The sequence below is a fragment of the Chinchilla lanigera genome, unplaced genomic scaffold, assembly GCF_000276665.1.
Source record: "Chinchilla lanigera isolate Chin_1 unplaced genomic scaffold, ChiLan1.0 scaffold00086, whole genome shotgun sequence".
NCBI classification, from domain to species: Eukaryota; Metazoa; Chordata; class Mammalia; order Rodentia; family Chinchillidae; genus Chinchilla; species Chinchilla lanigera.
In genome coordinates this window covers 3869075-3881767 of record NW_004955487.1, presented here as the reverse complement: position 1 = coordinate 3881767, position 12693 = coordinate 3869075, and the positions used below count along the sequence as shown (strand labels likewise).

The 12693-nt window shown below is 48.1% G+C and overlaps 1 protein-coding gene across 1 annotated transcript in view; it reads right to left on the bottom strand.

Moving 5' to 3' along the window:
* The window catches only part of Tssc1 (tumor suppressing subtransferable candidate 1), a 94282-nt gene that overhangs the window by 77983 nt on the left and 3606 nt on the right, over positions 1–12693 (bottom strand). Inside the window, exons 2-3 of the mRNA XM_005404376.2 lie at positions 10699–10782; positions 4281–4413 (exon numbers count right to left, since the gene is read on the bottom strand). Coding sequence (XP_005404433.1) covers positions 4281–4413; positions 10699–10782 — 217 coding nt within the window. The remainder of the gene's footprint in view (positions 1–4280; positions 4414–10698; positions 10783–12693) is intronic.

Below are 12693 nucleotides of genomic sequence, written 5' to 3'. Positions count from 1 at the left end.
GCCGCTGAGCTAAATCCCCAGCCCCTAGGTTTTTTTTTTTTAACCCTTCATCAACCCCACAGAAAAACTCCCCAGAGTTTATCGTGCATAAAACTCCCCTGAGCACCCCAATCCAGAGAACTTCACAGTCCTCACCCGCAATGGTTCCACGAGGATCCAGCATGGTCATAAATCCCTTTCAATAGCCTGGGACCACCTCTCTCTGCCACTTGCAGGCAGACAAATGTGCTACCATTTGTTCGGAGAGCCTGAACCTCCAGGCTACTTTTCCTACGGCTAATTCCCCATCATTTCTTTTTTTGGGGGCAGGGGAGGTACCAGGAATCAAACTCAGGATCTCACACTTGCCAGGCAGGCACTGAGCCACTGAGCTAAATCCTCAGCCCTTCCCCATCATTTCTAAGACATACAGCAAGGAAAGTTCTGTGAACAGGAGATTCTTCGGCTGCACAAGGCACAGATGGACTACCACTGCTTTGTTTTGTTTTGTTCTTTGAGAAGGGAACTTAATTATGTAGCCTAGGCTGGCCTTGAACTCAAGGTGACCCTCCTCCTCAGCCTCCAAGTGTTGGGATTACAGGCGTGTGCCACCACACCCAGCTGGACTACTGCTTCATTTCCCTCCCTCTCTAGTAGGATGGTGTGGGTAAGAAGACAGCCTTGCACATTTGCAGGGAAACACGAGTTGCAAGTAAATCCAATTTCCATGGGCATTGTGATACTGACTCCAGTGTGTGTGAGTGTGAGTGTGCAACAGCATTGTCGTTCTACATACTTCCACCAAGCTGCAGAGATTCTGTGAGTTGAAATTATGATATAACTCAAAGCCCTGGCTTACAGTCACATCCACACAGATTTTGCAGAAGAGCAGAGCTCTACAAAGGACTTCGCTTTGAGACACACTTCTCAGAGCCCTTCATGTGGTCCCCTTCTCCTCCCCATAAGTAAGAGCCCAGAGAAAGAATCTCAGTGCCCTGTGAGGGGGATGCAGCACTCGGCAGGGAGGGAGGCCAGCTCTCTTCGAGGAGCAGGGTGCACCAACCACTCTCTGCACCCGCCGGGCCTGCTTCCCATGCACTGTCCACCCCACCAGCCACATGCCCAGGGACAGGTGTTCCAGGACTTCATACTTCTGAGTCCAAGCTTCCACCATCACCCAAAACATCACGCAGAACTGAGGCAGAAAGGAGGCAGAGCTGCAAATGGAAGGGATGAAGACACACATGGGCACCAAGGACAGCAAATGATGGCTTCCTCCCAAGCACAAGCTAATAAGTCCTACTGACCCAATACATAATAGCTAAACCTTGGAAGCAGCCCATACATCCATCAAAAGATGAATAGATAAAGAAAGTATATTTACACACAATGGGGTGTTACTCTGCCATAAGGAGGGATAAACTTCAGTCAGCTATAGGAAAATGGATGCACCTTGAGACCATAACGTTAAGTGCAATAAATCAGACAAGGAACTTAAATATCATCTGGTTTCCACTGTATGAGAAGCCCAAAGTATAAACGAAGAGCAAAATGGAAGATGGACAATAGGAAGCAGAGAGATCTTCTGTGCAAAGCAAAGAGACCAAGAGATGGAGGGAAGGGAAAAGGATGGGAGGTGAAAGGGATGGAAAAGGAAATAAGCTGTGTGCTGTCCATGCAACGCCCCACAAAGAATGTGGTCATTATGTCCTGCAAACATAGACGGGTAAGAAAATAAAAACTGAAAAAGAAAAGAGAAAAACTACTGGAAAAGAGAGGGTAAAATACAGCGCTGCTCCTCACAAAAAGATCTCTAGAATGAGGTGAAAACTTAAGCAAATCATTTTATTCCAGTCGATGGTAGTTTTGGACTGAATTTGTTAGTATCACATTGCAGAGCGGAAGCCTTGTGATCCACAACCAAGCTGAACATAAAAAACAGCACAAGTGTCCATTCGCAATGCTCCTTCGGGCTCTCAAACATTTCTCTGTGCTCAGGTGTACACTGCAAGCTTGGATCCTCAACCCCGAGCCTGTCCAGAGGCATCCGAACAGAGAGTTGGCGCCTGACCCCAAGACAGTGTCTGTCACTACCGATCATCCAAGTAGACCAGGCAGGACGTCACGGATGGCTTCACAGAGAAGAGGTGAAGCCCAAGTCTGGCAGCTGTGTACTGGCTGGAGCCCGAAGGAGAAAGAGCTCTGCACGCCACACTGGAAAACAGCCACGCCTGAGCGCTGAGACCCTTCAGCTCTGCCCTGCGGCAGGAACTAAGACGATTACTGCACTGATACACAGTGCCGCAGAACAACCCTGCCTTTCTTCCTGGAGAGGCTGACGAGGGAGGAAAACAGTGACCTAACCAGCCACATTTCCTCTAAAGACCTGGAGGGAGAGTCAGTCTCTGGAAGCCCTGACTTGAGATTCAAGGACTCAGGCTAAGAGGATGGGAGAACCTATTGCAGCCTGGACAAGGGGAGTAGTGAGGCAGTGGTCACAATGGTTTTCTATCACCAACTTTGCAGCTCAAGCCAATACCCACTCACAATTCAGCGTGCTGGGAGGGGTCCCCCACAGGCAGCACACAAGAAAAGAAGCAATTGGGCCCCCACCTCAGAAACCGAGTTTGCCAACTAGTACGCCAGCAATGAGACCCTGAATCTGGTTGGGAACGCAGCCTGCTGGACACCTGTGTGGTGGCCTTGAGACCCAGAGAGGACCCGGATCAGAGTCACTGATGTGTCACCCTGGAGACCAGAAGCAGAGCAATAGGCTGAGCAAAGGCTTCGTGCTTGTGCCAACTTCTTATGTGGCACACAAAGCTGCAGAAGTGGATGCCGGTGTACCAAACTCCCAGGTTCGGGAGGACAGAAGATTTCTGATGATGTTAGTGTAAAAAAGAAAAAGCAGGCGAATAGAGAAAGCAGAGTGTCTTGAACAGACTGTAGACGCAAGTGTGGGGATGCAGCTTGAGGCCCAGAAAGAAGTGCCCGGTGGTGGCCAAAGGTACAGGGGGACCTTCAGGGGAAGCGGTGGGGGAGGAAGCAGAGGGGAGGGATGGGCTGCTAAGGAAAAGGAGCAGCAACGTGACGGCTCTGGGAACCCAGCCTCTGAGAGGCAGAAGATGTTGCACTGAAGAGGTGACAGTCACAAGAGCCACCAGGGAGGGCGAGGCTGACCACACAGCTGTGCAAGGACGTGCGGGGAAGGGGTGAAAAGGGCACCTGGGTGTCCTGCGAGGTCCCTCACCCACACCCTCGAAGGGGGCCCTCTGCCCCTTTGCCTGTGTCATTCACCCTGGCCACACAGAGCCCTGTGGCTGGTCTCCTGTCAATGGAGTGAGTGCCCATGACATCCACCGCAGACTACGAGGCTCTGGAGAAATCTATCTGCAGACACTGCTGGCCTGGCCAGCATGGACAGAGAACAGACAACATGGCAGAGCGTCTCGCACCTCTGCACTCCTCTGGTAGGTGACTGGGCCAGGAACACGTGGTCCTCTCCACAAGGGAGGAGGGAAAATGCGTGGATGGGTCTGAGACCCACCCAGGACCTCCAGAGACAGTGTGCTCACCAGATGCCTGGAACCACCAGGGACCGTGGCTCATTTCTTTCCATCCCGCTTTTGAACATCTGCTATCAGCCTGGGGGGCAGAGAGGAATGGTGCCAAGAACTGGGGACACCAAAGCCCACTCTTTACCCGCTCCCTGCTCCAATGGTGCAGCCTGGACTCTTGAGGACACTAAGCAGGCACACACCATGGGCTCTGGGGACGTGGACCAGCTCTGCACACAGGGACAGGACTCGCCCTCCGGGGACCCGTCCTGAGTGCCAGCAAGACCTATGACGTGCTTCTGACCAGCTGCACACAGCGAAGGTGAAGAGCCACACCGTGACAAGGATGCTGGATACAGCAGCCTACAGTATTCTGGAGGAGGAGGGAGTGAGCCGACCTGTATTCAGCACAACAAAGAATTATCCAAAAGTCTGAGCACCGCTTTTCTAGACAGGACCACTTCTATTCTCACTTGGAAACTCATGGTCCTCTCTAAGCAAAGAAAACTGCCCCCTACTTCCGAGGGGGCATGGTGGGGACGCTGCTCAGACCAAGGCGGCAGGAGGGCCACAGTGTGGCGCAGCAAGTGTACGAGGGGACACCAGGAACCACAGTCCCTGTGTGTACAGCCCCTGAGCTGGGGGGTCAAGGCGTGCAAATCCCACAGCGATGCATCCGAGGTATAAAACCAATCTCATGTGACACCTTAGCTACCCAAATACCCAACAAAAGGCCACACTTACTTTTATTGTAGCAGGTTGCCAGCACCCCTTTGTCTGCAGGGCTGGCACTAATGTGCCAGATTTCACCTGCCTGGTGGAGGAGGACATTTTTATTTATAATGTTGTTTTCATCATCAAAATCTATGATGTGGATCTACAAATGCAAGAAAAGAATGCATCAGGATCTCAAACATCATGATCATGAAAATAAAGACATATTTCATGACAGATACAGCCTGGATTAATGCCTATTCTTATACCAACAGTATATCCTGCTGCAATTGAATTCTTACTGCACTCCTCCACAAAGTCAAAGGAGTTAACTCCCTGTACACTTGTGAGCTATGTACTGCTACCTCTGGCCCTCCCCAATCTTACAAAAACTGAAACACTATGAGCTCTGTCCCCCAGTGTCTCTGAGATGCTCTGTGCTGTCAGTCCAAGGCACTCTGTACAAATCTGCAACATAGTAAAAGTGTGTGGCAGTGGGGAAGACAGGAGGGGTAGGGACCAGCTGCCTAGCAGGGTCTGAGAGTGACCATAAGGTCTGGGATGGACCATGCTTGGCTGCTCTGTGGCAGACAGAACTCAAGTCATGTGAGAAGTGATTAAGGTGTGAAAGGATTGTATTTTCACACATTTTTTCACTTCTGTTTTAAAACAAGGCAGCCAGCACTTCTGATCTTATAATATTAATTACAACGGTGTTAAGTAAAGATCATTAAGTGGAAAAGTTCAATACGCTATTTCCAAGCTTTTCTGGGTAATTTTTAGAGGAACTGAGCTGATTTTCACACCCACTCTCTTATCAATACTCACACAAATGAGAACGCAGCATTGTTTAAAAAAAATAAATTTAGGCAACCCACTTTCCAGGCCCCCTTCTGTTCCTCTCAGACAGAAGCTTCCTTTCTTTTTTTTTGGTCTTTTTGAGACAGGGTCTTGCTATGCAGTTCAAGCTGGCCTTGAGCTCACTTTGTAGCCCAGACTGGTCTTAAACTCTCAATGATCCTCCTGTGTCAGCCTCCTGAGTGCTAGGATTACAGCACCCGGATTCTGCTGGGTGTACCACCACACCCAGCAGAAACTTTCTTTCTGTCAATACATTCTTCCTATTCTTAAAATAAATAAATAAATAAATTCTGACTTCCGGGAAGATGGTAGAGCAGTGAGCAGCAGAGAAAGGGCCTCTCTGAGATCTGGTGTCCAGATACTAGAATATAGCAAAATGAAGAAGAGAGGGAAGGAAGTGGGTGTCCTGGATGCAGGAAGGATCTGAAGGCAAAATTGAGGCCCTTGGGGAGACCAAAGAGAGAAACTTCAATGAAGAAGGAGGTGGCGGTTGGCACCTTCTCCCTGAGCCAGGAGTCACTGCAGGGGAGGAGTGAGCAGTTCACAGCTGCGGACACATGGGGACTGCTGGAACCCCAGAGGCCTCCACAGAGAGATGCAGCAGCGCCATGGAGCACAGGACGCCATGGACTGCACTTACTGGTAAGTAGAGGTGATCCGGCCAACCCGTGGGAGAAAGTGATTGTGCTTTATTTGCATTTTCACATCTTTTTGTAAATAATACACATTGCTTTTGTAATTGAAACAAATGTTAAGTGCTATTCTTAAAACATTTCCCGCATACCCAACAGCCTCCTGTGCAGGTTACACTGCTCCCTGGCATGCAGCCCTTTCACGCAAAACACCCTGTCCTGCCAGGCTTGGTGACACACGCCTGTAATCCTAGCACGTGGGAGGCTGAGGCAGGAGGATCACTGCAAGTTCAAGGACAGCCTGGGCTACAGAGTTCAATGCCAGCCTGAAATGCATAGTGAGACCCTATCTCAAAAAGATAAGAAAAAGAAAGCATCCTATCCTCTATAGGGGGCGCTCTGCACCGCCAGTGTAGAATTCAAACCCGCCTCAGCCTCAGGAGCCCTTGCAACTAACTTCTCACCTGCAGTGAAGAGGTCTCTCAGCCACCTGGAATCACCAGGAAGCCAGATGTGGCAGCACCTGGCCTCACTTAAACTGAAGCCTGAGTGAGGATACTGGCCCGTTCTCTTTGGGGAACACTAGCATCACTGCTGTTACCTTTAAAATCAGCCTCAGGGTCTCTGCCCAAGGAGCCCTGACCACCGTGAGCAGTGGGTTTGCAAATTTTCCTAATGAGCAGCTTCTGGGTCGCACGTGACACACCCAAGCCCTGGAGCAATGCTGAGCGCTGAGTGTATCCTGTGCCCCAGCACAGAGGAAACTGACCTGTAAACACTTTGCCTATGTGGCGGCCATTGCTGCATGTTTAAAAATCCAGGAAGAATTAACTATTAAATGACTGTTAAGGGATTGCTGATTTGTTCACAGGCGACAGACACCTGGGGCACAGTGGTCACTCCTGGCAGGGCCAAGGGTGTTGGGATTAGGGGGAGGGTTGCAGCATGGGTGTGTGCATGTGTGTGTGTGAGTGTGTGAGCCTGCAGCCAGCTGTATACTCTGGTACGCTGCTACACCTGGAGACAGAGATCCATTGGCATGGATATGAGTACCAAACAGCTAAGGGAAATCATTCTTTATTATGACCAATGACTTAAATACTGAAAAATGAGAACTTCACAAGACCAATTAGTACTTACGTAGCCAACTGTATTTAAGTGGTGACCACCGATACCAGGAAAGCTACACAGTACCACTGGTACATGTTCCATACATACAACATCTTTAAGAGGTTCATTATAATATGTAAATAGAACTATGTAAGTGTCAGAATTGAAAGAGTAATTTGATTTCTTCAAATGTGGAATAATCCCAAAACATATATTTTAGAAGATTATGTGGCTTTAAAAATTATGATTCTATGCATCGAAAGTGTTATGAGAGTATTCCTTTTTAAAAGCAGGGATAAAAAGGCAGTCAATTATATCAAATGGTCGCTTGCAACCATCGACTAAAAGGTAACATATAAAATCATAAATAATTTTCATGTCATTGGGGAAGTTTTTCCTTCAGTGTTCGACACATTTCCTGCTTATCAGAAATCCATTAGCACTAGGGGAAAAACCAGAATGCACTTAAAAGTGCCATTCCGCCACGCCCCCTCTGCTGCGGAGAGCTGCCTAGGGGAGCCTGGATACACCCGCTGGCTCTGTCCCCACTGTGTCCTGACACTCAGAGGGCTACCCCTCCCACACCAGGGGCCCTGGCCCTGCCTCCCCGTAGCCAGTGGGCCTCGCTCTCCTCCTCCACACAGAGCTCTGCTCTCTCCTGTGAAGGATTAAGCCGTGATTTCCAGGACAGCTCTGCCGCTTGGCCCAAAGTCCTCCTTCAGACTCCTTTCAACCATGAAGCACATGAGAGGCCAGATCACAGGACCACACCTTTGCTAGCTTAATACACTACACGAACGTCATTTCCAAGCCCAGCAGGTCTCCAGGTCATTCCACATTTCCTATTTACAGCAGATTCACAGACAACCTCCCCTACCAGCCCATATCGCCATGAAATGCTGTGACAGGGGTGCATCTAGAAGGAGAGGGGGACCTCAGGCCTAAAACCACGGCCTAGATAAACGATGGTGGAAGGCCAGCAGACCTGTGTGTTAAGCCAGTTTCTCTGAAAGGAAGGGCTTGAAGGGGTGGGTAGCACCAGAGGGCACGTTGGTCCTCACATCTTAGACCAGCTCAAGAGAGAAAAGAACCTGTGGAAGAGCCCCCGGGTATGGTAGACCACCAGGTCACCCCAAACCCAGAAGGCCTGGCGGACAGAGCCCACCTTGAAGAGAGAAAGATGCAGAAAGAGACTGATGAGGCCCGTGGATTGGCCACACAAGGAGCCGGGCTTCCCTGCAGTGCTTCAGTGACCCAGGGCCACAACATCCCTTTCTTCTTAAAGGACAAACAGAGAGGGCGGACAGGACAGCAAGAAGGACGAGGAAGAGGAGGGAGAGGCTGGGACAGAAGAAAAGAGGGAAAAACAGACTCAGTCAGGAGTGGGTCCAGGAATCTGTATTTTTACAAAGCACCCAAGAGACTCAAATTGTGACTAAGGACAGGACCTTCAGGCATCAGGGACACAGGAGCAAAGCAATCATTAATCAAAACACAACCATGGACCCAGGGAGCTAAGGCTGAAAACCTAAGAAGAAAAGGTACCCCAGGAAAGAAAGGGAAATGCCCAGTGGTCCAGATGAGTTCGGATGCCCTGCCGCCTTTCTGGATGACTATACCCTCTGTAGCCACCTCAGATGTCCCCATTCTGGTCCACAAGGATCCCCTCCCCCACGACAGCCAGGGCAGGCCGGCCCTGTTCACCTGCACAGGGCAGCAGGACAGAGCAAAAAGCACGTAGGTAGCAGGCAGGAGACAATGAATGTGCACAGACCTCTCCTCTCTACGCAAGCAGCACTCCTCATGCTCACCAGGTCAGGCCAGGTAAACCCCCCTCCCATGCACTGCTCCCTTCCAGCTGCAGTCAAGTCCCAGGGAAGCCTCTTAGAGCAGGCTGAGCTGCATGCACTGAGAGCTGGTAACACTACAGGAGGTCAGCATGGAGCAATGGAGATGAACAGAAAAGTGCCAGGAGCTGCCGGTGCTAGCTGCTGCAAACGCTCAAGGGAGTTCCCAGGAACTGGTGGCTCCTGCTGCCAGGACAGCTGCTAACATTAGGGCTGAGAGCTTGGAACTCAAGGCCTAAGAATCTGCTAACACTAAGCAAGCTGCACTTTGCCTACTCAAGATTTCTATCTGGGGCTGGGGATTTAGCTCAGCGGCAAAAGCGCCTGCCTGGCAAGCGCAAGGTCGTGAGTTCGGTTCCTGGTGCCGGAGAAAAACCAAAAAAAAAAAAGATTTCTATCTGAACTGGGATCAGGATCTAAACGTCAGAGCTGTGAGAGAACGAACCCCATTCCTGCGGGCCACCTGGCACACCCCAATACCCTTAGAAGGAGGAATAAGGCTCAAGTATTATCCACATAACAAATAGGCAGTCACCAATATACAACAAAATCCTGGGGGAAAAGTGTACTGCAGAAGCAAATACAAGACCTCTGATCTAAATCCCTGCCCCTGATCTCTGGCTGAGCCCCAGGCAGCCTGGTTCCTGCAAGGTACACAAGCCTTGTTCTCATCATCTGCACATGGATTTCACCATTTCACTGAACACACAACTCAGGGCCCAAATATCTGTAGATTTTTGTGCACCTGGCACAGAAAAAAACAGCAACTAAAGAGTTCTATTAATAGACAAAATCGGCACTTCGTGAATGAATGAATGAATACATCAGTCTCACAAAAGGTATACACCTTCGCCAGAAGCAGAAAGGCACAACCAACACATCAGAAATACACCTTCCTACCAGTCATTTGGGTTCACATTCAAACCACAGCTAAGAGCAGAAAAAGAAATTGATCAGATCTGCCCTTTAATTGTGATAGAAAAAGGTAGCTGCAAGGTTAGCCATGGACTGGAGCTAGGGCCTTCACACTGAACTATATTTCCAACCCTTTTATTTTTATTTTTTTATTTTTTTGAGACAGGGTCTTGCTATGTAGTGCAGGCCAGCCTTGAACTCGCTTATGTAGCCCAGGCTGGTCTTGAACTCCTCCTGCCTCAGCCTTGAACTCGCTTATGTAGCCCAGGCTGGTCTTGAACTCCTCCTGCCTCAGCCTCCCAAGTGCTGTGATCACAGATGTGCACCACCATGCCCAGCCGTCAGCCCTTTTTAATATCTTTGTTTTGAGACAGGGTCTTGCTAAATTTTCCATGCTGGGGTTAAACTCACAATCTTCCTGCCCCAGCCTCCCAAGTGCTAGTATTACAAGTGTGCATCACCTGTACATGTGTGCACTACCTATACATCCTTATAGTACCCACAGTCTCTTTAGGAGGTACATAAAGCATGTTTTTACTTTCATTTTCATGATGATGAAAATGAAGTCCAGCAATGCTAATCCATTTACTCGAGGTCATACAGCTAGTGCCAAGCCTGGAACTGAATCCAGATTTTGTGAGTGTTCACTACATTGGCCAGAGTGGCAAGTGGGTCACCTCCTGGTCAACTGGCAGAGGTAGCCAGAACTCCATGTGAAGCAAGGACAATGACTTAGTCCAGGCTCGGCTGGATGGAGTGTCAGGAGCAACTACAGTGTCACCCACTACCTCTCGTTCCCACTGAGTCTTGGTCACTGACACAGTGACACTTAGTGACCACAACAACACAACAAAATTCAAATGTACAGCTAAACCAAGTGGATTTAAATTACTGCACTCAATCATTATACAAAGCTGGATAATAGCTTTAAAAAAATATATTTAAATCTATGGAAAGTGGTAGTTTGTTTCTACAAAATTAATTTTTTCCTCAAATGTTGCCTGAAAAATCAAGAGCAAAATGGTTGCAAAACTAAGAATAAGCTTAGTAATTAACATGTATACGTTTGTCAAAAATAGTTACCTGATTATCATATTTAAGAGACTGCGTCCCAACCAAAAACCGGATGGCATCTGTTTCTGCAGTCTGAGGTGTTAGAGCCCGTGCCTGCAGGAGAGAAGGAAAATGCACACACATTTATAGTCAGCTTCACAGAGCCTGAGAGGGCAGTGTATCTCAGCTACTGCTGATGAAGGGTAAATCAGTGTCTGGGGCGACTGGACGCTTCTAACACAATTTCACTTCAAAGCTGCATAGACAATAACTGCAGACGAGCACACAAGTTATGCAACAAAAATATTCACACCACAATAGCTGTATTTTTAAATAAAAACATTATTTCAATAGTAAATGATTGATTAGACAAATTATACTTAGACAAAACCGTATGGCAGGAAATAGTTCGCAGCAACAGTGGCATAGGTAGTTAAAAAAAAAAAGTTCCTGAAGTAAACAGCTACAAAAATGAAATGGGATACTGTGAATCTTTCTCAAGGCTTCAGACAACCCGGAGTGGAAGGAAGCTGAAAGGAAGACCAAGACCTGACTATCTTTCACCGGTCAATCGGGCATCTGTCAATTGGGAAAGGCTGATAAAAGGTTGATGCGAAGGAGGATTCTGACAGACTCATGAGGCTTAGGACACAAACAACAAAGTGTAGAGAAAGCACTCAATTTGTAGGGCCACAGCCTAGAAGTAAAAGGAAACTAGAAACAGAACAACCAACACAGACTAATGCTCTAAATCATCTTTACCTTTTGAGCAGGTTAAATGAAGGTCATTTAGCAAGCCACTGCTCCTGTGCTAGGAATCCTCCTGACAGAAGCACTAAGTCCACTGAAGGAAGGTAACAGTCAGAGTTCCCAAAGTTTTCAAATGCAATCTAACATTCTACCAAAGATAACCAGTCATACAATAAGACAAAAACATATGGACAAAAACCAAAAGAAACAACAGAAAGAGGCACTCAGAAGAGTCAAATGACTGCACTCCCTGGAACATACATCTCAAACTCTAAGATACAGTTCAGGAGTCTATGGACAGTGCTTCTAGGTATCATCCATGTGAGGGCGAAGAAGTAAGACTAGGCAGAAAGAGAAGTCAGACTATATCACAACTTCAGTGGAAGCTTGGGTCACTTCAGTGGAGAGCTCTGGGGTTGGATGGGCCGTCAAAATTGGGCAAAATGGTTAGGTCTGTAGGCCACCTACCACCCAGCCTCATCCGTCAGTCACTTGATACAAAGTGTCCGTGGAGAGACAGTGTAACCTTGGGCAAAGTAGCTCTATTTGGCTGGGGTAACCCTTGGAGCAAGACCTATTTGAGGTGTGTCACCCACTAATAATCTCAGAACTTGCTGGATTTCCTGAACATGAAATGCTGGTAATATTCAACAGCATAAATTACAATAACTACACTTAACACATTCAATCATTAAAAGAAAATAAGAATTTCAGGTGATAAATCTGAGGCTTCAAGAAAGAAAAATGACACAACTGGATATTAGAACTTGAATTAGTACTTTGAACTTATAAATTCAAACTCAGCTGCCTGTTAGTACAACCACTAACTGAACCCATGTCAGGTCCCCATGTGGCCTGTGATAGGCACAATAATGACCCACTAACAGGTCTATGTCCTCATCTCTGTATCCTATAAGTTAACATACATGGTAAGAGAACTATGCAGGATAATCAAGGTAAGTACTTGAGATGGAGTGATTACCCCGGATTGCTTAATCACATGGGTCCTTGAAATCAGAAAACAGTTCCTGCCTGCAGTCAGAGGGAGAGAAATGACAAAACAGAGAATCAGTGGTGATAGCGTGAGAAAGACTCAGAGAGCCATAGCTGGTTCTGAAGACGGATTAAAGGAACTGTGAGCCCCAGAACAAGGACAGCTGATGGAAGCTGCAAAGGCAGGCAGTGCCAGGACACAGATTCTCCCTGGGGCTTTCCCCAGCTGTAAAGACTTCCTGAGGCCCTGATTTCAGCCCAGGGAGGATTCCTAGCACAGGA